Source organism: Lemur catta, chromosome 1 (genome assembly GCF_020740605.2).
Source record: "Lemur catta isolate mLemCat1 chromosome 1, mLemCat1.pri, whole genome shotgun sequence".
NCBI lineage: Eukaryota > Metazoa > Chordata > Mammalia > Primates > Lemuridae > Lemur > Lemur catta.
The window spans coordinates 148352718-148380493 of NC_059128.1; the positions used below are offsets into that span (position 1 = coordinate 148352718).

Consider the following 27776-nt stretch of genomic DNA (forward strand, 5'->3'; position numbering starts at 1 on the left):
ATAATTTTGGTAAATTCAATAAATCTAGAGTAGAAAGGAGTTACTCTGTTTCTAAACTTCATGTTTCCTATCTGCTGAATAGACCCATATTTCAAGGAATTCTCCAATCTCCTACCAACACTCCACCCCCCCCCCAAATTTATATTGATTTTAACAAAGTACCATATTGTATGTGCTCAGTTCATTATTTATACTTTGTATATTGTTGCGAGTTTTCCCATAAAATATTCCATTGGCCTATCTTGCATTGTGAGTTTGTGGCATGTTGGGTGTTTGGATGTTTTGGTGTATACATTTAGTTTAGACTCTGCATGGAGAAAACAAGTGCCATATGAGTATCCTGGAGGTTACAACTGAAAGAAACTGGATTCAAAGATTCTTCACCTGAAACATCATGACACATTCAAATGAGATATCATTTTAAAGTAGACTTGAATAATTTCCCTACAATAATTTAGAATTCTTTCTACTCAAATAATAAATTGTTAATTTCAGTAGAAACACTGCTTTGTTTTATAATATAGCTATCACCAGTGGAAGATAGGTTTCATTTTGTGTGCTGGTAAAGTTTAATAATTAAGCAGGAGTGCAAATTGTACTCAGCAAGACCATGCCAAGAAAACTGTAGCAAGGATCACAGATCAGCAGCCCATGGACCACATCCAACCTGCCCCCATTCATGAATTATTATATTAGGCCTACACGACATGATAAAAATCGGGAAATTTCAAAGCTTTCACTTTTGAAAAATACCAAGACCTGCCCCGTATTACCTCAAGACAGAGCTGGCTAGAACTAAAGTCACCTCCCACTTAGGAAAGGGCAGGCATTCCCCTATTGATCAAAGTCCTCTCATTATTCCCTGCTCTACACTCAATGTTCTTCCCTTTTTAGCATCTCATGCTTATCCCCATTGGCATTTGAGTCTCTGTGGAAATGAAGTATGATTGGGTAAGACTGGACAGTGTGAGCAGTGATTCTCTTACTGTGGTACCCAATGAAGGGAAAAGGTTGCTTTCATGAAGATTTATTGAATTGCAAGTTTAATTTTTCTATAATGTTACCATTCAAAATCTAGAATTAGATTACATCTTGGAGTTATCTAGTCCATTTTCCTATTCAGTGTAGACGTAAAGTGCTTTGATTGATAAAAATTTAACTCATGCATTTCTAGCTTAAAACTATGTTTTTTACACTCTTTTTTTAACCTATGCCCCAATCCCTGAAAATATTTTTTCTACTCCCCACCCCCATCTCTCTGACCACACCTCCTCTACTTTACAAGACTGAAAATTTAGAAATTTTTCTAGTTTGGGAAAGATCAGACTTCTTTGATATTTGCCCTTACTCCTGTTCTACCCTCAGTATTTCTATATCCCAGAATGTTGCCACCCAAGAGCCCTTTGCTATTTGAAAGTAAATAGCGAAAAACATTTCTTTTTTAGCTGCCCCAAGTTTTTCAACATTTAAAATTTAATTTTCTAAAATTTAAAAATATACCTAGTAGCAAAATAGATAACTTTGCTATACCCATTTAGAGGAATCTCAACAAGCAAACTGTTTTAAAATGAAGCAAATTATCATTATTGTATATTTAACAAAAATAATAGCAGTGATAGAATTAGTAAGGTTTTTTTTTTCCCTTATAAATGCAGTCATGTGCCACATAACAACGTTTTGGACTATGACAGACCACATATACAATGGTGGTCTTATAAGATTATAATACTAAATTTGTACTGCGTCTCTTCTATGTTTAGACATGTATAGGTACACAAATACTTATTGTGGTTCAATTGCCTACAGTATTCAGGATAGTAACATGCTGTACAGGTTTGTAGCACAGGAGCAGTAGGCTTTACCATATGGTATAGTGCGTAGTAAACTATACCATCTAAGTTTGTGTAAGTATACTCTATGATGTTTGTATGATGACAAAATCACCTAACAACACATTTCTCAGAACGTGTCCCCATCATTAAGTGACGCATGACTGTATATAACTTTCTCACACACAACAGTTTAGTCATATGATATGTATTGTCAGATAAATGATTTCTTTGAAAATCTTTTATACTATTGTGTTCTAAAAGTTATAATAGTGTTATCCTTATTAAACATAATACCTTCACTTTCCCAAAACTGAAAATATATTTTAGGTGATTTACCATTCAGTGCTAGTATATGCAGTATACCTTTTTTTTTCCAGGTTACAACCATATATAAATCTTCCTCAGTCCATTTCCTTTGAACTTAGAGCCTGCCATACTATCATAGTTTTCTCTGTTATATTTCTTGAATTTTTCTCCTTTCAGCAAATTCTCTTGGAATTCATGCCTTAATATTTGTTTATGTGTTTGGTGTTCAGCTGGCAGCCGGTCTGGGTCTCCAGGAAGAGTTCTGACCACAACAGCCCTCTCCACTGTGAGCTCTGGTGTTCAAAGAGTCCTGGTCAATTCAGCCTCAGCACAGAAAAGAAGCAAGATACCACGGAGTCAGGGCTGTAGCAGAGAGGCTAGTCCATCTAGGCTTTCAGTGGGTAAGATTTTTTATATGAGACTTATGACTTTTGTTTTTTTTTTATTTCAGGCTTTGGTAGCATTGAAGACTTTGGAATATGAGCAGGCACTTATAAATTAGAGGAAAACAAACTTAAAAATTCAATAGTTAAAATATAGGTTATAAATTGAATCAGGTATCTTGTTTTGAAAGTATAGTTCATAGGAGCTTCAAAAATATAGCTAATATTTTAAAGGGCAAGGTTATGGAATTTACAAAACATTTGCCATATCTATAGATAAATGTATACATATATATGTTAGCTGCTTATATTTGACATTGGTATTACAGTTCAGCACTATTCAAATACTAATAAAATTCTAGTTTTTCTTTGTGTATTGACTAGGTGACTTTAAATTTCAGGTTACAAATTCTAATTGAAGCCATCTTAAACAATAAGATTTATTGGCTCTTTTAACTAAAAAGTTTGGAAATTATACATCCTTTGGGGTCTGTCTGTTTTCCCTTCCCCTCTCCCTTCTTTCCTTTCTGCTTTATCAATCATGGTGCTGACATTGTCCTTAGGCTTCTGCTACTTGATCTGTCATGCCCAGAGCAGAAGTTCCCTAATTCCTTCAACTTCTTTTTAATCATTTGTTTTTCATTGTTTTATAAGTCTTTTGTAGATTACCTGTATAACTTTAAAGAATATGCTCATATTTGTATTTCTTGTTCCATCAGCTTCAGTCAATATCTCAACTCCCATACTTTTCCCTTCACATTCTGCTCTCTTAGAATTATCAGTTTTATTTTTACATTATTAAAGTTAATACATATGTTCTTATCTACATCCACAAGCAAGCCTTATGTACCTGTCCTATAAGTTGGCTTTAAAAATTGAAAAGCTACAAATAACATTTACTGTGTTATGAGTAAATAAATGTTGTTTGCTGCCAAGACAGATAATGTGCTGTGACCTCATTTTTTCCCAAGGATATAATGAATTTAACACTCAACCGTTAGGGACCACTTGAAGGAGAATATTCCTGTTATGCAGAAATGAATTCTCTTTTCTTACAGTCCTACCAGTTACTTACAATTAGGTCGCATTTTAGTTTGCTTTGTATTTGGGCAGTGATTAAGAATAATGTGTACTTCTTATATCCTCTAGTATTGCTGCCCCTTCAGTAATATTATTATATTGAGTTTCTTATTTTCTGGAGACTTCTTTCCAGTACTCTGGATTGGTTGCTATCTGGGCCTCTTGCTCAGGTGTCATTTTGAGATTCCCCCATTTACTGCTTTCCTTCATTGAAAGCAACCTTTCCTGGATCCTCTTTTTTTTTTTTATTTACTTTTTTGCTTTGCTTATACACATTCTGAAATACATTTTAGAAATTGTGTGTAGGAGTCAAGCTTTTTGAAGCCTTACTTGTCTAAGAATGTCTTTATTCATTAGGTAGCACAGATTCCTTTTAGGCTTACAGATTTTGAATTAGTGTCCTTAGTAGCACTTTTCACTTATGCTGTATTATATTTGGCCAGAGAGCCTCTGAAATTTTCATCTAGTTGATTCGTTTCTTTTTGTTTTCCAGACATTAAATACATTAGTCCTTTTCAACAAAAATATTGACATTTCAGCTTAGATGATTTAACTTATGTTTCTGTACTTTTATTTGCGGTTTTCAAGGAGTGAGAAACGGGGTGAGAATTGAAAGCATTGGCTCATTTCTTTCCTCTTTATCTTGAACTGAAAACTTAAGAATGGGTATTGTACTTTAAATTAATATTTGAAATGTATAGATTTTTCTCTTAAAAAAAAGATGTCCTAAGTGACGAAAAATGTTAGAAGTCTTTATAGTTTAGTCAACATAGAGAAAAACCGGGTTTTACTATGTTGTACAATATTTTAAATCTTTTGTTTGTAGCCTTTTTATTTTAATAAAATATTATTTTACCCTTCTAGTCTTATATAAACTAGAGGACCATATTTTTAAAAAAATAAGTTATTCCTGGTAATGCTTCATCAAGAGTAATTTCAATCTTAGAAAAACTGAAGTTATTCATCAGTTTTTAGAATAATAAAATCAAAAATTTTTTAAATACAAATTTTGTCTTCTGTTTTCTTCCTTGCTGTGCTGCTGTTGCTTCATACCAGCCCGAAGCAGTCGTATTCCTCGACCAAGTGTGAGTCAAGGATGCAGCCGGGAAGCTAGTCGGGAGAGCAGCAGGGACACAAGTCCTGTTCGCTCTTTTCAGCCCCTCGGTACGTGTTTGGGCAGGTGTGAGGTGCATTGCTTTCCCCTTGTGTTATCACCAGTCAGTGACTTCAACGTACATGGGATTTAGCTTTCTTCATTGACTATATCTTTGACCCTTTCTCTTTTCTGTCATTTTAAGGAAAGACTCAGAAGGCAATTGTATTTTTGGGAAACTCCTTTGACCTGACTTACTTGGGTTAAATGAGCAAGTTAGTTATTGTATTAAAAACTTTGTTTCGGCCGGGCGCGGTGGCTCACGCCTGTAATCCTAGCACTCTGGGAGGCCAAGGCGGGTGGATCGCTTGAGGCCAGGAGTTCGAGATCAGCCTGAGCAAGAGTGAGACCCCGTCTCTACTAAAAATAGAAAGAAATTATCTGGCTAACTAAAAATATATATAGAAAAAATTAGCTGGGCATGGTGGCTCATGCCTGTAGTCCCAGCTACTTGGGAGGCTGAGGCAGTAGGATCGCTCAAGCCCAGGAGTTTGAGGTTGCTGTGAGCTAGGCTGACGCCACGGCACTCACTCTGGCCTGGGCGACAAAGCAAGACTCTGTCTCAAAAAAAAAAAAAAAAACTTTCTTTCATAGTCAAGTAAATGTCACACAGATTTAAACTTCAGAATATTGAATTCAAGATTTTTCTAATAAGTAAATCAACAAAATTTAAAGATAACATTTAAATATTTACTCTCAAGTGAAATATGGTCAATTTAATTTGGTAAAATACTTTTGTCCTTTTCAACAAAAATATTGACATTTCAACTTAGGTCATTTAACTTAGGTTGCTAGAAAGAGTGCCACAAAATATTATATGAACTACTTATTATCAATGGGAAGGAGTAACATTTTTATAATATTTTATAATTTAACAGTCATTTCCCATGTATTAGCTCATGTCATGTCCCTGCTATAAAACCTGATTATAGAGATTGTATTGTAACCTTGATTATAATACTATATTTAACCTCAATTATAAAAATATTAAATGATTTTTAAAATCTTTAGTATTTTTGGATAACTGGAGAAACAATTTTTTACACTGAGAATCTTTAGAATTTCTGCATGATCCTTCAGCATTTTAACTAGCACTTTGTACGCACAAACCTATAGCCATTTCAGATTCTTTGACACCATGGAGTTTACTGTAATTCTTAGAAATTTGCTCTTCAGACTTTGGAATAGAACATAGTTCTATTTGTTGTCTACTGGAATTCTTATTTTCTCAGATAGTTATACTAGTATAAAATTTCTAGTGATTAATTTTTGATTCTCTGGGCCATTTGGCTCAAATATATCACTAGGCTGTCCTGTACTGAACTAGAAAACCTCAATGAACTAGGGACATATTAATAGAAGAATATCCTCCTCCCTTGTTTGTGCTCCAGCCCCAGATGCCAAAGTTTCCTTCTTTCCCTTTCCCCTTTGGGAAGGTACCACAGGGGTAAAAAGAACTATTTTGTATCACTAAGGCAGAGATATTTTTAATTCATATACAATAGAGTTAGTCTATAGAATGTCTGTGCGTGTGTGCACACACATGTATGGCACATCTTCATCCATATATGTTTAAAGAAATGCAATATAAATCGTACATGTGTTTAAAATAACCATGCCACTTTCAGTTGAGGGAAGTGGAGTGCATATGTGGTAGTTTAAGAATATGTGTTCTAGGCCAGGCACAGTGGCTCACACCTGTAATTCTAGCACTCTGGGACGCCGAGGCAGGAGGATCGTTTGCGCTCAGGAGTTCAAGACCAGCCTGAGCAAGAGTGAGACCCCGTCTCTACTAAAAATAGAAAGAAATTATATGGACAACTAAAAATATATATAGAAAAAATTAGCCGGGCATGGTGGTGCATGCCTATAGTCCCAGCTACTTGGGAGGCTAAGGCAGGAGGATTGCTTGAGCCCAGGAGTCTGAGGTTGCTGTGAGCTAGGCTGACGCCATGGCACTCTAGCCCGAGCAACAGAGTAAGACTCTGTCTCAAAAAAAAACAAAAAACAAAAAAAAAAAAACATGTGTTCCAGGGTCAGATGACCTGGGTTCATACCTAGCTCTGTAATCTTTCTATACCCAGGTTTTCTCATCCGTAAAACACGGATAGTAGTATGTACTTCCTTAGGATTGTTTTGAAGACTCATAAATGAGAAATTACATGGAAAACTCAGGGCAGTGCCTGGCCCACGTGAACACTCAACTTATGTCAGTCATTGTGGTCATCATCATTACCACTGCTGCTGCGAATTCTGCTCCACCTCCTCCCCCTGAAGCTCTAATCACCCTAGAAACAGTTTCATTATACGTTAGTGGCAAGGACCTCAGATTTTTTAATGATATGGCACCTGTATTTATATAATGCCAATACCACAGAATTACTAGAAGATATATCAAGAAGTAACCAAAGTGTGTTTCTGTATCTTTTAAAACTGTACAATAGTCAGAGATTAGAAGGAAATTTATAATCTACTACTAATTAATTACTTTAAAAGTAAACATTATTAATATACCAATTTTTAAAGAGATATATTGTCTAGTCACTAATTTTCTAGGTTCATCTTAAAGCTTCCATTTGACACATTACTTAAATTTTATTAAAGGAAGCAGTTTTCCTGATTCTCATGAAAGTTCCTATTTGGGTTGAAGATGATTAAACCTTCTAGTCATGTAGTTTTAGAAGACTTGGGTTTTTTATAGCCCTTTTATTTACATATGGATACTGTGTGCAAAGGTAGCAGATTAGCCCTGTTTGTTTCACAGGGATGAAGAGTAGCATTCCCAGAGATTAATTTGTCCACACCATCCCCATTTTTAGCTACATTTGCCTGCATTCTGTGCTCCTTACCAAATTTGTTTATTTGGTGGAATCCCTTTGTCACCTCAGACTTTAAATATTGCCAGTCAGCAGATGAATCCCCAAGCTTGTTATGCATTCACATGTATCACAAGCATATGCTTTATAATAATTTAAAATTAATTTAGTGAGGGCCCTAAAGTATCAGAAATAGAGCTGAGCAAAGCTGAACTTCTCTGGAACTTGTGCCCTTAGTTTCCATTTATTTGTAGAACCAAGATTTTTTAAAAGGTTTACTTTATTACAAACACAAGTCTTACCTGTTATCTTTGGTCACAGATAACTGTTGATTCTATAAAGTATTTCAAAGATTTTCATCTTCTAGGCATTTCCACATTTGCTCAACTCTTTCTCACCATTTTAGAAATTATTTCTATTCAGTAAAAATAAAATTAAGTAGTACCATATTTTACTAAGGATACTAGTCACCTTTCAGGGATGATTAAACATTTTGTGCAGCATTCTCTTTATTTAATCCTTCTTTCTCTCAATCTTTTTGATCATTTTCCTGTTTATTATGGCTGTCCTGTAACGAAGGAAAGAGTGGCTCTCGTAATAAAAATATTTTAACTGCTCTAATTAATATCTGAGGTTGAATAACTTTTAAGATAAAAGTAATATATTTTATTAAATATTAAAATGCATTTTTCTGTATATTTATTTATATAAGAGAAAGATTGACTTAGTTTTATGAAAATTAGGATTTTGAGATCTAAAATGGAAAATATGCTAATTTAGATTTTAGAGCAATATATAGGAAGCCATATCACAAATTTCTAGGTTCTTTGGTTAAATTATTAATGTTTTGGCCATTTAAATGTGCTTTGACATTTAAATAATCTACTCTTGAACACAGAATTTATATTCTGTGAACCATTATGGAAAATGTTTATGTTAACACAAAAGAGGTATATTATTTTTTGAACAACATGAATGTGGTACATGTATTGTTTAAGAGTAGAGGCCTTGAAAGAATATAGATATTGAGGAGTAGCACTTATGAGTAGTGTGGCTTTGACCAAATTACCTCCTTCTGTGCTTTAGCTTCCCCATCTGTCTTAGTTCATTTGGGCTGCTGTAACAAAATACCATAGTTAGGTACTTATGAATGACAGAAATTTATTTCTCAGAGTTCTGGAAGCTAGGAAGTCCAGGATCAAGGTACCAGCAGATCTGGTGTCTGGTGAGGGCCTATTGTCTGGTTCATAGATGGTGTCTTCTAGCTGTGTCCTCACATGTTGGAAGAAGCTAGCTAGCTCTCTGGGGTCACTTTAATAAAGGCACTAATCTGAATCATGAGAGCTTTCCCTTCATGACCTAATTGCCTCCCAAAGGCCCCATCTAATACCATCACCTTGAGGATTAAAATTTCAGCATATAAATTGGGGGTGGGGGCAGATGGGCAAACGTTTAAATTATATTTCCACCTATAATCTGGAATATTAATAACTGCCTCATTGGATGTCAAGATTAAAGGATATAAGATTTTTATTAGTTACAAGTTACCATAGTGGTTTTTTTTTGACTATGATATGTTTGGTTTTTTTGTTTGTTTGTTTCATGCTTGTAGTTTTGACATTTCCTTCCATTTGAATACTTGCTTTTTTTGTCTCCTATAGGCCTATGTCTGTCCACTTAGGTGTAAGATGTGTTTGTGTGTCAGGGATGATGTTGCAATGCTAATGTTCAATTGCCCTATTTGGCAGTATTCTGATCATTAACTATTAAGAGTAACACCAGTGTTAACTAACTCTCCTTGCCTGACAGTAGTGCTGCCACTATTCCTTGTTTCTGTGGTAATAGATGAGGTTTGTATGGTCCTGTTATTCCAGCCTCCAGACACCATTCCAGATCAACTGGTGCCCTCTACGCCCCCGATGTGTATGGGGCCTCAGGTGAAGAATGAGTACATTTTCACTTTCATCTGGCATTCATCTCAGATTTTGTCCTTTTCAGTTTCCATTGAATAATATTCATGTTTTATTATTTACATTTAATTTGTTTGAGAATAAATCATTTGTGTTGTTTTTTTTTTCCTTTTCCACCAAGTAACTTTTCCCCCTTTCAGCAACCTTACTGAGCATTTTTCTCACTGGAAGATGGACATTTTTCTTTTGTATAACCTGTTATGTCATTTTTAAATATAAAATTGTTTTATGTTTTCAGTTATGTACCTCATCTTTGTATATATGTTTAAAAAAAAAACCAAAATGGTGGATGAAGTGTTTTAATTGTAAATGATGGTATAGAAAGCAGTTGAGTGGGAGAATTCATCTCTGGTTTGTCTTTCCATATCTCATAACATTGGGCACGTAGTAGACACTTAACAAATATCAAATGATCTGTCTTCGTTATGGAATGAAACCAACCTATCTTGAAGAAGAGGAGGTAATAATTAAAGCTTTTTTTCCTTGTAAATTCCCAGTGTGGCTTCATTGATCTCCCTCTCCTTGTTGGTTGAGGATTGATCTTTGTTCTGGGTTACCCTGTGGTTCAGCTGTATGGATGAGATTTGCCTGAATTGATAGAGCTGGATTAATTATAGGGCTATAGACCTGCAAGCCCTTAATCAACCAGCCATGCTTTCTTCTACTTTGTGGTCATAAATAAATAGCTACTATTCTTTAAATGTATTTCCCACACATTGTCAATAATTTTAATTGCCTTTACCCTTTTATTTTACCAAAAACTAAATGTGCCCAGAAAATACAATATTGCTTTTAAAATGCTTTGCCCCATTGGTTTTTTTTTTCCCCCTCTTAAAGGTCTTAAAGTTTCCCGGTGTGACACTGTTACATTTGTGACTCTTTCAAAGCTATTTTCCTTCTTTTATTGAATTAGGTCCAGGGTATGGGATTAGCCAATCAAGCCGACTGTCGTCTTCTGTCAGTGCCATGCGAGTCCTGAACACAGGTTCTGACGTGGAGGAAGCAGTAGCAGATGCCTTGGTACTCTTCTCCATTTCCTTATCATTATAAATGTTTTAATTATGAAACTAATGTATGAGTAATCCAGTTCACCCATGTGGGAAAGGGGATGGGAAATTTTTTAAATTAAATCTAGGAAGATGAAATATGGACAATGTAAAAAGCAGAGCAATATAATTAATCCTTGATCTTTATTAATTATTCAGAATTTTAAGCCAGGACCAATAATACTGATGGGATGTCAGGAATATAAATATTGATGTCTTTAGTAATTTGTTTTATACACTGTAGTACATGAAGTTAAGAGCAGATAGATTAGTATATAAATATGTACACTTACAAGCATGTATAATAATTTCAAGGCTAGCTTAACCTTGAGTATTTAGGGATTGTCTTAGTTGGGGTTGGATTTTGTTTAATCTTTTATATTTCTACCAAATTTTTATTTTCTAAGCTGAAACTATAGCTTCAAAGCAAATTATAATGAAGATGTAATCATATCTTATAATTAGATATAATTCCTGATTATTTATGCCTGACACATTAACAGTGAGGTTTAAAAACATATTCTAGGCCAGGCATGGTGGCTCACACCTATAATCATAGCATTTTCGGAGGCTGAGACAAGGGGATTGCTTGAGGCCAGGATTTCAAGACTAACCTGAGGAAGAGCAAGACCCCGTCTCTACAAAAAAATAAAAAATTAGCTGGGCGTGGTGGCACACGCCTATAGTCCCAGCAACTTGGGAGGCTGAAGCAGGAGGATCATTTTAGCCCAGGAGTTGGAGGTTACAGTGAGCTGTGATGATGCCACTGCACTCTAGCCTAGGGTGACAGAGTGAGACTGTCTCGAAAAAAAAAAAAAAATTCATTGGCAATAGCTATGATTTATTGAATATCATTACATGTATAGTTCTGCTCTAACAGTCTGTGTGTTTTGATTTTGTCCCTTTATTCATTTGCTTATTGTTTATAAATTAATATAACTGAGCAAGAATTTGTTTTCTTAGGCATGGAATGTATTGACCAGGTCTTGTTCTGATGATATTAAATCAATCAGATGTTGTAAATATAATATACCTCATCACTGTGTTTCTCAAATGTTTTGGGGATTTTTTTTTAATTGAATGATTTGCCAGTTAAATTCTGCTTACATAAATATTATGAATTGAGTGAGTTATTCTTGAACTATTACTTATAATCCTAAAATGGTGAGTTTGAATTATATGAGAAGTATTTAACCACTAAGGCTAAAATCTGAATCCCAATAATCTGATTCGGTCTACGTCTGTTCTTTGCATAGCACCAGATATTCCAGTCACAACTATCAATTTTTAGGAAAAATCTTTCCAACTATTAAACAGAATTGGTACCTGGAGAGAATCATAGAAATAAATTTAACTTTGGAAATGGCAAAGAATCCAAATAAGAAGAACATTTGAGTTTCTTTGGGAAAACTGGTTTATGGGAATATTTTTGTATTAGCTTAGATATGTCTCTTTGAACTAAAGGATATTGACAAGATTAAAGATATAGCCTGCTAATAAGCAGTTCTTTTGTATCTATATGTTAAAAAACAATGTTTCTTATCGTGGGCATTGGTAATGCCTACTTCTTTGTGCTGTTTAGCAAAATGTTCTTCATTATTTTCAACTTTTCTCTTTAAAAATTTACTGCTCTCAGCTCTTAGGAGACATACGGACTAAGGTATAGACATTGCTATTTTCTGACATCTTATGATACCATAACTTTTTTTCTTTGCTTCATCAGTTTAACAAATGAAGGTCTTAAAATTCTTAGACATGCATCTGTTTATCTGTAAATATTATCAAGAGGGAGATACTTCTTGAATAGTGTCTTGTTGGGGGTGCTAGTCCTGGCTACTTCATACAAATGAGGTGAAGTCATTCACACTGACATCTATAACAAAACTGATCCTGAAACCAACATAAGAAACATCACAGTATTACCATTCTAAATTAAGTTGGTGTCTCTAAATCAATATATGGTATTTAATGATGGAAACATCATTATAAAACTATTTTAAGTTCAAATCACATTTCTTTTAGATTTTAGAGATAACTGATTGCCACCTGAAACTATTTGAAATTATTGTGTTTAATCTCTTTTGTAGAAATATCTTCACCACTCACCAGCCAAGTTCAGATATCAGATTACATCAATATGTGTTTCCAACTCTCCCAAGGAAATCTCAAATAAACTGTTTATTCTCTCTCATTTCATTTTTAATATGCAAGGTATAATTGGCAGTTACATATGTTAACAGTAAGCCTTAGATGTAAAGAAATCAAAAGTATCTGAATATGCTTTGTTATATTTATTAAAATAGACAATATAGACACATTGAGAAAAGCATAGTAAGCAAAATAGTTTTTCATTCTTTGTATTTTACCTCTCTAGGAGACATGAGGGTTGGGAAAAAGAGAAGGAAGAGTGGCAAGAGAAGTGATAGTGGAGGTAAAAGGAGAATAGAGAAAAGAGAAGGTAGAGAAACAGGAAAAAATGGAACTTTACTCATAGGAAACATGAATTTATCTGATCCATTGTACCTTCCTTTAAAAAGGTAGTATTTTCTTACCAACTCAGATCTCTAGTAGTTTCTGTTCATTTACATTCTAGTAGTTCTTGGTTTTCCACGAAAAGAGGAAAGAAAAAAACCCACATTTTTGAGCACTTTCCACTTTATGTATCTGAACTTCCATATAGTCTTATTCTGCTCCTACCACTTCCCTAGTTAAAGAATATTTTACCTTCTACTAACTAACTTCTAAAACATGTTTTCTGAAGAAAAGCTAAATATTGGCTTTTTGTTATTATAATGATTAGCATGCTTTGCACTGATTTTAAAACAGTGATCAATCCTTTTGTGGTCAGTAGAAATTATGAAATACCAATATATTCATTTGACTACTGCTAATGATATTCTTTATGTATGACAGAAAAAACCTGCTCGAAGAAGATATGAATCATATGGAATGCATTCAGATGATGATGCTAACAGTGACGCATCTAGTGCTTGTTCAGAACGCTCCTATAGTTCTCGAAATGGTAGTATTCCTACATATATGAGGCAAACAGAAGATGTGGCAGAAGTCCTCAATAGATGTGCTAGTTCCAATTGGTCAGAAAGGAAGGAAGGCCTCCTGGGTCTACAGAACTTATTAAAAAATCAGAGAACACTAAGGTGAGATGTGTTATCTTAAAATAATTTTACTATCAGGTTAGCACTTTTTTACTTGACTTTTTTCCTATAACACTTTAGAAATACAAAAAAGACTTGTCCTAAATTCAGAAGGTTGCATCAAAGTGTTTTCCCAAGCCTCAGTCCTTTAGGACCATCTGTATTAGAGTTTACTGAAAAATGTTTTAATTCACTTGCTCTATTGAACAAAACATTTTAAAAGGAAACTTTTTATTCACAAATAGAGGCTAACAAAAATGTTATTGGTTTTAATATTAAAATTAATACTAAAATGTGCATAACAAGAACACTAACTGGTTTATGAAAATTCATTCATGCTAAATTTTTCAGCGAGAGGAAAGAATGTTTATGCTTATTTGGGAAGGTAGGTATATTCTTAATATGCATGTATTATATGAATCTTAGTGTCATATGAAGACAAATGGGAGTGAATTTCTCCAAGGACAGTTTATTTTGGGTTTTGTTTCCTAATGGCTTTAGCTTGCTTTTTTCCCCCTGCATTCTTCATTGTCCTTGTCTATGTAATGTTTTAAACCTTTATAGTCAACCCCTTTAAGAACCTAGCTTCAGATATTTCATAGATTTGAATGTGGTAGAATGTAGAGGGTTACTTCCTGACTTGATACCTGTGAAATCAGGGTTTGATGTACTTGCTGTGTATTTATTTTAGGAGGTATTAGAACTATAAAATTTAAGATAAATATTTATTATGTACTACCTAATGTATCTTCATGTGTGGATATCACATACTTTATGAATCACTGCAATAAATCATCATAATAATGTTCCCAGCCCATCAAGATTATATTCAGTATATCATTTTAAATGGCAAGGGAGTAGGCATAGTTTAGAAAGATTTTTAACCCCTAAATGGCAAAATTTAAGAAAACATCTTAGCACTTAAAAGGATAAGATTCATGTGTTGGGAATGCCACATGTAAAATTTCACTTGCCGTACTATATTAATGAAATACAATTGTATTTCTTTTCACAAATTTTAACCTTTAAGATAGTGTAGGTTACAAAAGAATTATTGTTGCATTTGATAATTTTGTATTTATCCCTAACTAGTAAATCCCACATATTTCTCAATTTTGAGGGCTGATTTTTTTAACCTTTTTCTTAGTGATGTTGTTGTTAAGAAACTTAATTATATGTAAGGTGACTTTTATATGGTTTCTTCCTACAGCAAGATATTAATTAACCATTTTATTATTTTGGCAGTCGAGTTGAACTGAAAAGGTTATGTGAAATTTTCACAAGAATGTTTGCTGATCCTCATGGCAAGGTATGTTTTAGCATTTAAGATTATTTACTCCCATAAGGTATCATTTGTATCTTACCCATAAAAGAAGTAAAATAATAGAAAACTGTAAGCCATTTTTGTTTTATTATTGTCTGAAAATTGCAGTAATATTTCAAACATAATTAAAATTAAGTATTCAATATCATATATAATTTTGAAATGACTGGTGACCATTTGAGCTTCTTCAATGAGAGATTATCTAAGACTGAAAACTGAAAGCAGTATAGTTTACAAGCACAACTAAATTATAATTCAATCAAGGTGGTGTATTTTGTGCTAAGAATCTTTTACTATTTGTAAAACATGTAATTTGGGTAAGTTGAAAATGTTCTAACATTTTTTTTTGTTTTCTTCTGTGATTAGTTACAGCGTTAATATAAATTTATTTCTATTTTGAAAGAATAATTTTGTCAAAAAGAATTGTTAAATCATACAAAAGCACAAAATATGGCTCTAGCCATAGTTTGGCAGTATTGTAAAAGAAGAAACATTTCGTACATTGAAATAGTCCATAAAAATTTTAAGAACTTTGTTCAATTTTTAATGTTAATTAGAAATGTATTTAATTAAGTACTTATGCATAATATGCATGTTTACTGTGAAATTTTGGTTTACCTTGATGCATAGCACTGTTATAAAAATGTAGTCATTTATTCTGTTTCCAGCAATGTGTTTAATAATGATGAAACGTTAAGTATCTTCCTTTAGGACACCAAGTGTCTACAGGAGACTTTCTAACCTAACTGAGAGGGAGATGTGGCAAGAAAATTATAAGAAAAATATCAATGAACTTCACTTTACTGTTTTTTTTTTTGTCTGTTTGTTTTACTGTCTTCACTTTATTGTCACATATCATTTCTTTCTCATTTTTTTCTATTTTCGGTATTTTCATTACTTACAACACTATTTAAAAATATTACAATTCCACTTTATACACAAATCCAGCTAAAGATTTAAATCCAGTGGGAAGTTTGTAACTTTTAAATTGAATGTGTAGATAACCGTACCATTTTATACTGATATTGCTACCACTGATTACACCCAGAGGTCTTGCTTTAATGCAAAATTTGTATAAATTCTGAACAAATTAACTTCTGATATTTTTAGTTAGCAGTATAAGCCAAAAGACAAAACAGTTATTTCGGTGAGTTTGTTTTATTAAATGACATTTTAATTAATAGTCTATTCAACTTTGAAAAATATAGTTATTAAGCATCTTCAGTAACTTCACTACTGGAAGATATAGGACCACAGTTTTTGTCTTTTTGTTAGGGCAATAATGCAGTTTGGTTGGATGCCAAATCTATGCAGTAATAAAGAGAAACATTTTTTAAAAGATCAAATAGATCTGCCAAGTTTGACACTGATAAAGGAACTCAACTGAGCACAAATGTTTGGTCTTCTCTAGTAGATGTGGACAGCCAGTTACAATTCTCCCTAAAGTTGAATCAGAAAAATGACTTTTTTATTTTTCTTCTTAGGGCTTTATAACAACATAAGTTCTTATTGACTTATCTGGTTTTGTTTGGTTGGTTTGGGTTTTGGTATTTTAGAAAGTTCAGTGAAGATAATGTAATGGGAAGATTTTTGGTTTTGTTTGGTGATTGTTCCTCAGAGGTTCTGCCAATAATTAATTCATTAAGAATAAACTGGACATGTCACCATACTGTGCTGAGTTTAAAATGTGTTTGAGTTGAGTTTTTGCTTTGTATACTGATATTAAAATAGCAGATATGCCCCTCACTTTTTAGTGTATTTTTATAAAATACCAACAGTTCCATCTTCATGATCAAGCAATTCTTTTTGATTTTTTCTTTCCAAATGCAATTTTATTCTGTATTAGCAGTCAGCCATTATTTTCTTTGAATAATATGGCTTTGCAGGCCATAATGGTCTCTGTCCAGCTACTCAGTTCTGTTCTTAATAACACAAAGGTATCCATAACAGACCACATATAAACAAAGGAGTGTGGCTGGGTTGCAATAAAACTTTATTTATGAACATTACTTATGACACTACTTAACTATATTAAAATCCCACTTTGTACATAAACTAAAATCCAGCTAAAGATTTAAATCCAGTATGGTACATGTGAATGTGAATGTTCATATAATTTTTATGTGTCACTAAATAGTCTTTTGATTGTTTTTAAAACCATTTAAAATTATAAAAACTTGTCTGGGCTTGCAGGCTGTAGTTTGCTGACACCTGTTTTAATTGATCAACGCTTTGCCATTGACACTATAATAGAAACTTACACGCAGGAACCTATACTCTTACAGCTTATGCCACTGGTTGAAGGTTAAGACTATTGAAGAGAAACAATGTATTGGCTCCTGCTGGGTGAAATCACAGAGCCCTACCTTTTCCTGTCAGTCTGTGTATCTCATCTGTGATTTTTGTCTAAGTGCTCAGTGCTGCCTGGTAATCCTCCGCTTCTCAGTTTTCTGTTCTGTCCTCCATGGAGACTGTGTCAGATATTCTCTCTCCTCAAAACTCCAGCCCTTTTTACCTCCCCACCCATCTCATGCCCCAGCATATGTCCTAGCCTCTTAGTTTACCAAGAATATAGAAGTTTATCAAGTAGGAGCTCCATTTCTTGCCTCCAACCAGCAAGCCTAACTGCACATAAACCCATTCATTCTTTCTACCTGCCCTCCTGTTGAGTTGAAAGAAGGTCTCGTCTTGTAGCTGTGTTATTAGATACAGAAATAAATATCTTATCTCCTGCTAATACGGTCTCATCTGCTTGGTTGTCCAGGAATTTCTCATATATTCCTATTTACTGATTGATTTCCTTATTTTGTTTTCCAGTTTTGTTGTGAGTTTGTTCATTGTGCCTTTTATGTCATTTTAAGGAATGTGGTGTGGGAGAGGAGGAAAGGTCCGTTTTTCTCTTCTGTGGTGCCTAATCCAGTCTTCCTTACGCTATTTATTTCACTCTTCAGACACCTATCTCTTTGCTTGTTTTCCTAATGTTGATGCTGTATAGCGTCTTGCCCTAGGCCCTCTTCTTTTACTCTGTACCTTATCTTGAACCTTCAGTTACCCACTTTATCCTAAAGGCTCCCAAATGTGTATTTCCAGCCTACATTTTTCTACTGCACTTAACTTAAATGATCACATGCCTGTTGGTTATTGTCAGCTTCAAAACTACTCTTCCTCCTGCACTGCGTATCTTGTTAGATGATACCACCATGCCTTGGTTGCTCTAGTGAAGAATTCTGGCATTATTCTAGAAACTACACTCAATTCTGTTAATTCAGCCTTCTGAATATCTCTCCATTCTCATTGCTAATTCAGGACACAACTGTCTTTTGCCTGTTGTACCCCGTCTCCACCTTCCATCCCTAAATTCTCTTCTACACTGCTTCCTTGATTAATCTTTCTAAACAGCAGATCTTCTGTACTAGCTCATCCTTCAGTAATTGCTCATTTCCCTCAAAAAAATTTCCAAACAAAGCCTATCATATTTGCTTGTTATTCCCTCCTCACTCTCAACCCAGCCTGAATTATGTTAATTTCCCCTAACGTACCGTGCACTGTTCCTTATAGCCTTGAAATAGGCTATCAGGGATACTTCCCTCTCTTCCTCAACTTAGCATCCTTGGGCCTCTGCTTGGATACCACTTCTTCCTCAAGCCTGGATTAGATCTCCACCCTGAATTGTAGTCACTTATTTGTACCCTTAACTATCCTGAAAACTCACAGGGCAGAAACTGTATAAAACCTTGCTCCTAGAAGGGAAACACTTCATACCATGACCATTGATTGAGTGGATTTTCCCACATCCTTTTAGGTTAGAGTCAGCATTTCAGTCTCTAAGTTAGCAGCTTCTGGATGGTAGCTGGCTTCCTTGATAAGTTGTCACTTTTGCCGAACATGGTTGAGACTACCTGTTGTCCCCAACTGAATCAAGACACTTAGAGAACCAGGGTATAAGCAGCAGCCCATATCTTTTCAGCTGACCACCTTCTCCAGCCCCCAGAATATTTCCTTCTTATATTTTTTAGGCAAGGCAGATTTTTATTTTGACTGTTCTGGACCCATTTTTTCTCCTCAGATGTAAGCAGTGTCAGATGCCAAAAGCTATCCCATGTGTTTCTGGCATTTGACTCTGAATGAACTCTTTGAAAAATGGTACCTTCACTGAGATGCATACTTTGAATTGGCGTTTTATTGTCTTTGTAACCCTACTTCTTGAATCATGCTCTTGAGCTTTGGACAGCAAGGGTGGGAATTTAATCTGTGGCTACTAAAAGGGGGCATAATTGAATACCCTACTTAGAAGCTCACATCTGGTCTTCTGACAAGCGTTCTAGGCAGTTCAGCTGCCCACAGTTGTTGGATCAGGAGACCATAACACACATCTTACCTGGGGAAAAGTAAAAAGTTGTATAAATAGTTACTTTTTGCCTCCAAACAATAGTAATTGTTCCAAACCTTTACAGAAATAATTTAACTTGTGAAAGTATTGCTTCTGAGAGGAGAAAAGATAGAAAAAAAGAAAGGGGGAAAAATGCTAGATACTGTGCTTTAGAACCAAATGTTGGCTCTGTTCAGAAATGGGAGTTAGTGTCTGTTATTCTTGGGTCCTTTCCAGAAGTTGACCCTCAAAGGATAGTAGGGTCTGGAAAAGAAGGGCTTTTGTTTTTAGTTTTTTAATTTCCTTGGCAAAGAGGTAAAAGAGAAACACTGGAAAACCATATACTCTTCTCCCATACTATTCATTTAACTCTTTGTTTTAAAAACTTTTGAGTTTATCATAAAATTTTGAAAAACATTTGTCACTTTTATTTTCTAAGTGTTTTTCTTCCATACAGGAACTTTGCATTTATGGCGACTAATTTGTGTGTTTTTCTTTTTTTTCTTTTTTTCTTTTTGCATGCTGTCCCCTGTGTTGGAACTCTCAATAGAGAGTAAGTTGGTTCAATATTTGTTGGAAACCTAACTTTACTGCATGACTGTGAAATTAACCCTTTTTCTCTATTTTTCTCTCCCAAAGAGTTCATGCAGTGTTGGACCCTTTGCAATCCACGAAATGCTATTTGCAGTTATGCAAACTGTCGTTCTGTTTGGAGATGTGCTTTTTAATCTACTAATTAATCTAATTTGATTATGTTCTTCTGTTCTGTATTTGATGACTGGCACACCTAAGATATAAGGGAGTTTAAGAAAAGGCTGCCTCAATTGTAATAGCTTAAATATTCTTTTCCAACAAATTACTGTTGTGAGATATGTGGGCTTATAAGTTGATTCCATTTAAGGTTGCTCCCACTGAATTATTTTTAAATGATACCCAAGTTTCACAATTACTAAAAAAAATTTAGCCCCTACCTCCCCACATGTACCTTCTAATATTCTATTAATGTCATTCCATCAAAGTAAATAGAGTAGATTATGGAGCAATGATTCTCAACTTTCTCTTCTGAAATAAAAAGTTTATCCCTAGTATTATTCTAGAATTATATTAGCATATCCACTTTCCACTTTCTTTAATCATAGTTAAGGTAAGAATGGTATATAATCTTACTGATAACATAGTCAATTAACAGATATTTTATATGTTATATATATTATATACTGCATTCTTACAATAAAGTCAGCTAGAGAAAAGAAAATGTTATTAAGGAAATCTGAGAAACTATATTTACTATTCATTAATTAGAAGTGAATCATCATAAAGATCTTCGTCCTTAGGCAGAGGAGGAGGAAGAAGAGGGATTGGTCTTGCTGTTTCAGGGGTGGCAGAGGTGAAATAAAGTCCATATATAGGTGGACCCACACAGTTTAAACTCATGTTGTTCAGGGGTCAGCTGTATGTATGTGCGTGTGTGTGTGTGTGTGTATGTGTGTGTGTGTATGTATATATATATGATCACTTAGTAAGTACCCTTGATAAGATATAGTATTTTCAAAAGATAATAGTACAATTCTATATGTAGAGTACAACAAATAGCATGTCTACGTTTTTATTCTTCTATTCACATTATAGCTAACCAAATGAAATTTCTACTTAGGATACTTAGAGAGATTTTCTTGAAGAAAATTTCATTTTGAATCTTGACAGGAACATAAGCTTTGGATATGTCAGCATGAGAAGAAAGGGCCTCCTGGATATGGTAGCATGAGTCCAGAAAAAGAAGTAGGAGATGCCAGAAAGTTTGTAGGAAATAAAAAGAAGTTAATCTCAGCTAGAATGAAGGAAAGGTCTTCCCTCTTTAATTGAGGAAAAAACGTTGGCTACCAATTATGGGATACATTTTCACTTAAGAGGAAATTCTTACATTCATTGAACAACTTTTTATTTGGTCCTCAGCCTCTGATAACTTTGAGCTTGGTTCTAACTGGTGATACAAGACTATATAAAAATATACTCCTTATTCTCAAGTGGCATGTGTTCCAGATGGGAAGATAATATAAATACAGAAAAAGTTAAATAGCACCATAAATAGCTAGCACCACTAGGAGTTCCAAGTTGGGAAAATCAGTGGCTATTATCTAACATAGTCCAAGGAGCTTCTTGGATGGGACTTGAGTGGAAATTTTGTAGGGCATCACATACTGTGTGTAAATGAATGGAGTAGCGATGTGGTAGGACATCAGGGAGGTAAGTGAGATGTGTTTAGAGATAAAGAGTGTATGTTGCCAGATAGTCCAAGATCAGTTTGTAGTTAGAATCTTGTCTAAGGGTTTGAGACATTATCTTATAGACAATGATGGGACATTAAAGGATTTTGTTTCTGTCAAAAGAGTGATATCACAGTCTGATGGTGAAAAAAGACACGTGAGTTGTCAAATTCCAGCACAAATCTGCCCTGCTGCCTGTTTTTGTAAATACAGTTACGTTGGAAAACAACCATGACCATTTGTTTATGTAATGTCTATGGCTGTACTGCAAGGGCAAAGTTGAGTAGTTTCAATAGAGATTGCTTGGTTTGCAAAGCTTAGGATTTTTACTATCTGGCCTGTTACAGAAATTATTTGCTGACCCCTGGTATGCAAGAAATGTAAAAACTAAAGAAAGGCTACTACAGAAATTCAGACCTGAGGCCAGAAAATTTTAGTGCTTACAGTGGTAGTATGATAAACAAATTTTGGGAAGGCCAAAAGAGAGCTATTCTGGAGATTCTGGGGCTTCATAGGATAGATCAGAGAGACCTTGTCAAAGAGGTCACACTTACGATGAAAAGGGAATCAGGATCAAGACATTTAGGATGCAAAAGGAGAATTCCTGGCAACCAGAAAGGAATGAAATAGTGAAAGGAAAGCAGTGTCAAGCTACAGAATGGCCAAACATACTAAACTTAATGAAAAAGCCATTACATATCACAATTAGAAGATAATTGGTTAGGCTGGAAGCTGAAAGACAAATTCTTGGGATGTTGTCTGCATCTATAAGCAAAGGATTTAGCTAGAAAATAACAGTAAAGATAGTAGAGGAGACCATACTTTAGAGAGCAAGAGTATAGAATAGAAAGATTGACCTTAGAATGAATAAAATCAGTTCTTTCTTGGAGAAATGATTATTAGAAGGATAGGAGTAGAAGAAATCAAATTGAGAAAGTCAGGCCGGGCGCGGTGGCTCACGCCTGTAATCCTAGCTCTGGGAGGCCGAGGCGGGTGGATCGCTCGAGGTCAGGAGTTCGAGACCAGCCTGAGCAAGAGTGAGACCCCGTCTCTACTAAAAATAGAAAGAAATTATCTGGCTAACTAAAAAATATATATACAAAAAAATTAGCCGGGCATGGTGGCTCATGCCTGTAGTCCCAGCTACTCGGGAGGCTGAGGCAGTAGGATCGCTTAAGCCCAGGAGTCTGAGGTTGCTGTGAGCTAGGCTGATGCCACGGCACTCACTCTAGCCCGGGCAACAAAGTGACACTCTGTCTCAAAAAAAAAAAAAAAAAAGAGAAAGTCAGTGAAGAATTTCATGTTGAATGACAGTAAAGTAGATTAGGTATGTCATCTAGTGTCAGAATGGATAGAACACAACTGAAAACCAAGTGACTTCGCTTCAAGTCCCAGCCTAGCCATTGACCACCTGTGAAACATTGGGCAAGTCACTTAATTTTCTGGTTTTCTGTTTCCTCATCCATAAAATAGGAGAGTCAACTTAGGCATTCTAATGTCTGTGATTTTCAGAATGGATTTTCATATAGGAAAGCTTAAAGTTGGAGTCTTCAGGAGCATAAGCAAGAGTTGAAACAAGGGTGAAAGTAAACCAAAGAATAAAAGAGAGTCGGGTGCTAGTAAACCAGCTTTAGGGGAGAGTCAGAAAGGCCTGGTTCGTAGTGTTTGCCTATTTCTGTGGTGTAAATGCTTGTAAACCATGGATGATTTTAAGCTACCAACCACCTCACAAAATTCCTGAATATTTGACAATAGACTCTTGAGGCAGGTACAAGCTGACTCCAGCACACTGCTGGACAGATTTTCCAGGTAGCAGTATGAGTTAGATACATGCACTTGTCATAGATTAGGTCTAGTGAAGTTCCTTAACAATATTCTGGGCACCAAGGAGAGGGCCACAGAGTGTAAATGAAGCAGAATCTAAGAGAAGCCAAGTTTGAGGATGGTTGGAGGAGGGTTGGGATAGAAGGTAAAGGAATCTACATTGTGAGTAAGAACAGTGTTGAAGCAGACACTGCCTGCTTCAGAGAGTACTAGCAAGCAGACCAGAGAATACTAAAAATTTAAAGTAGTCGTAGTTTCTGCTTTTACAAATATAGAATATCTTAAGCAAATAACTAAAATATATTTTTTCTTTTTAACTGAGATCAAATGTTGAAGCTAAGTTATAATTCTGATAGAAAAAATCCTTCATTTCTAACATAAGAGATTAAAAACCCATCCATAACTGTATAAGCAGAATTCAAGAAATAAAATATACATTGAAAGCTAAAGCCTTAATTCCCAAATTAGCATAGTTACTTTTTGAGGTTGTTAACTATTTTTAAAACCATAGTTTTTATCTACTGTGATTATAATTTGTCTCATAATATAGCATGGTTGGCAGTCTTAAGATGTTTTTACTTTGTACCTAGAAATAAATTTTCCAGTATGGTATTGAATTTCTTGTAAAGATATAACCTTATTATAGGTCACTTTTCAGAAGTATTTTAATGTGATACATCATTTATGAACATTAGCTTCCCTTCACTGTAAAAACTTTTTTTCATGTCATAAAATTTTTAAAACCAGTAAATTAATATTGGAACTCAGTATAAGATCCATCAATAGAAATGGAGACCAATAGCATACCATCTAGGACTTTTTTTTAAATCACTAAAATTTAGTAGACATTTACCCTAGACTTGTGATTTGTTTGTTTGTTTGTTTTTAGATACAGCTATAGTTATCCCAGATCATTAAAAATTACTTTTGAGGCAGTGCTAGTAAATAATATATCTCATACCAAAATATTTATGACAATTGTCATTTTGAGAAATCTGAGGATTCTCTGATTATCCCATTACATCAGATAAATTTTATACTTGTAAGGTAGCTGTCAGTATAGTCGCCTCTGGTTTACTCAATGCCACTCTTCCAAAATGCTGAGAGTCAGTGAGACTATACGTAGTTCCTTTTCCTCAATTTCAGATAGGATGGATTTTAGTTTAAGCTGTGGCATCATTAATAACATTAGGTGTGCCAGCCATTATGGCCAAACTTTCTTTACCAAGTGATGCTGCATGGAATAGCTAATTGTCGAACTTCTGCAGAAGTTGGATAACAGTTCAAATGTACTCTTGTATCACAGAGTCCAATGAAAAGCAAGAGAGATTGTTTTTCCGCTTGGCTGCCAATCGCTGTGCCTCTGAATCCTGTATTCCTTTCTATTTCAGTTTTGAATTGATCACAGAGGTCAATATTTCCTTCTTTTTCTCCCCACTCCTCCCCTTTATCAACTTCAGGTGTTCAGCATGTTTTTGGAGACTCTAGTGGATTTCATACAAGTCCACAAAGATGATCTTCAAGATTGGTTGTTTGTACTGCTGACACAACTACTAAAAAAAATGGGTGCTGATTTGCTTGGATCTGTTCAGGCAAAAGTTCAGAAAGCCCTTGATGTTACAAGGTAAAATTTTTTCCATATATTTCAAGTTTACCTGATAGTGATTAGGAATATTTAGTCCCTGTATTAAAAGTTCAGATTTCTGGAGTCCTTTCAAACAATTTAGACTGCATGAGCTCCATTTGGAAATTGTTCATTAGCCCATTTGCATTGTATATTTAATGCAACATTATTCTTTAGGTCAAACCCTGCATTTGTTTTGTAAAAATTTTATTAATATTAGTTGAATAATTCAAGGTGGTGGTTTATTTTAAATAAGCTATATCTGCAAAGTAAGGTTGAAGATTTTATTCGACCTAATGTAAATAAAAATATTTTCTACATTTTAAAAGAATGTTTTATTATGCATTTAAATATTCAAAATCTCTTTTCAGAAGATTTTGAACCAATGATATATTTCTACTTTCTTATGTAGATTGTTGAAGTGACTTATTTCAAATATCCATTTACTAAGTGGAGGTGAGTCTAGAATTCAGATTTTAGGTATGGGGAAGCATTCCTAAAACTGTTGAACTTTTTACTGAATACATTTTTCTGATTAAATCTGTAGTTGAGGCAAGATAGACTATTATTTATTGTAATGTTACTTTTTAACCCTGTACTGGGCATAAATTCAAATGTTCATGTTCTTCTGGAAATGCTTTTATTATATATTATACCACATATAGATACTGCATCATGCATGCTGTTTGAATATGTTTTGATATTAAGCATAGTCTTTTGCTGCTACATGCCTACGTGCTGACTTAATTTTTTGTTTTGTTTTGCTTTATTTTTATTTCAGAGAATCTTTTCCAAATGATCTTCAGTTCAATATTCTAATGAGATTTACAGTTGATCAGACCCAAACACCAAGCTTGAAGGTAAAAATTTGAGGTCCTTTGAAGTCATTGTAAAGGAATTGAAGTATTTTATTAATAAAGTTATGTTGATATTTGTATTTCTGTCACATGAGAAGCTGTTCAATCAGTGGGTTTTGTTTTTATAAACTTTCAGACAGTCAAGCCAGCACTTCGGGACCAGCTTCACTCTTTTTGGAGCGCCAAGGTTTTTTTGTTTTTGTTTTCATCTGCATTATTTCTTTTCTTAACTGTCTCTGCAGTGTTTCAGATAATGTTTGTATGCATTTATATTCAACTACTAACCTTTGTAAGTCTTTTACGCATGCACATATTTCAAATATTAGATGCCAGACTTTTTTTTGGAGAAATTTAATGGGGATATGCATTAAGAAGGCATCACAGGTATGGCCATCTAACCCTGAGCTGGTAATGCATACTTGCTCTATGAAGTCTTATCTAATTTTATGTTTGTGATTTCCCAATACCTTTTTTTTTTTTTTAGTTTTAAGAGTTTTTATAGGTATTTTAGGCAATATGTCAGTTTTGCCTATGTATATATTTTAGTAAACAAAAATTTTTAAATTTAATCTCAGTGCTATTGTTCAATTCTTCTTAACTGAAATAGTAACTTTCTCTTTTTTTGCAATGTGATATTTCTGCTTGTGCATAAAATTTGGAATTTTTAATTGTTATTTGCATACATTTTCCAGCTGATGTGAAAACTAGGTGCATCCCAATTTGTGATTAAAAATTATTATTAAATTTAACATAAAAAACGATTTAATGTAAAAGGGAAGCCCTTGAATTCTTTACTAAAGGTGATTTTTAGTGAGTTTTATTAAATGAGATCAAAGTCAGGGAAATAACAAGCATATATGCTTATACAAGTCCTGTATTTTTCTGCTCTATTCTGCACGAAATATATTTTCACAAGCATTACTGCCCAGGGTTAATTTTTCCCTTAAGTTTCTGAATGCAGTTGTACCTCAGAATCACAATTGTGTTTCTTACCAGGGTTGACTTTTACTCAGCATGATTTTGTTTTCTCAGAGCTGCTTTGTGAAAAGGGTTTCATCTGTTTTGATTTTGCAAAGTGACCTGCAGAAGAATACTTTACTTGATATTACTGATAAATATTTTTGAACTCATTTTATGTACAAGGCATTGCTGTAGATATTCCTGGGAATATAATACATAATTTTTATCATTATTATCAATAATAGATGATAAACTGTAAACTGTAATAAAGGTTATGATATAGGTACCTATGGTGGTGTTCAAGTGCTATTAAAAATATGTGTGCAGATGTATCATAGGCCAGTGCAAATGAAGGTCTAAACTAGCTTAAGAAATAAGACTGATAGGTGAATTGAGGGAAGTTGCTGAATACCTGGAGAGAACGACAGTCATCAAAGGGAAGATTAAAATGGGAAATTAGCTTTTCCATTGGAAAACATTATACTGACAACTAGAATCACAGATTGTTTCTCTAAAAGCCTAAATTATTTATAAATATATATATTTGATATAGGTACAGATACAGTAGCAAAGCCATGGGGAAAATCTTCAACTCTTAAATCAGTTTTTTAAGACAGCAGGGAGAAGCTATATCAGAGCCATACCTCATGCCAAAAATAAAAGCAGTTTTCAAGTGGGTGACGAGATTAAATATAAAAAACTTAACAAATTATAGAAAAACACAAATAAATTGAGTATGAGATCTAGAAAAAGTCTTTATTGAAAAAGTGATTGACCTTTCAGATAAACAATGAATGTTTGTATAAAATTTTA

The 27776-nt window shown here is 34.2% G+C and overlaps 1 protein-coding gene across 18 annotated transcripts in view; it reads left to right on the forward strand.

The window, feature by feature from the left end:
• Window positions 1–27776, forward strand: part of CLASP2 (cytoplasmic linker associated protein 2) — a 196842-nt gene that overhangs the window by 131357 nt on the left and 37709 nt on the right. For 6 of the 18 annotated variants that reach the window (XM_045537254.1, XM_045537288.1, XM_045537262.1 and 3 more), the window contains 9 exons: window positions 2369–2539; window positions 4658–4765; window positions 10454–10560; window positions 13500–13744; window positions 14987–15050; window positions 19985–19987; window positions 24983–25146; window positions 25928–26006; window positions 26140–26190. In XM_045537254.1, the coding sequence (XP_045393210.1) occupies window positions 2369–2539; window positions 4658–4765; window positions 10454–10560; window positions 13500–13744; window positions 14987–15050; window positions 19985–19987; window positions 24983–25146; window positions 25928–26006; window positions 26140–26190 (992 nt within the window). The remainder of the gene's footprint in view (window positions 1–2368; window positions 2540–4657; window positions 4766–10453; window positions 10561–13499; window positions 13745–14986; window positions 15051–19984; window positions 19988–24982; window positions 25147–25927; window positions 26007–26139; window positions 26191–27776) is intronic. The other 12 variants (XM_045537307.1, XM_045537323.1, XM_045537309.1 and 9 more) reach the window with 4 other exon arrangements.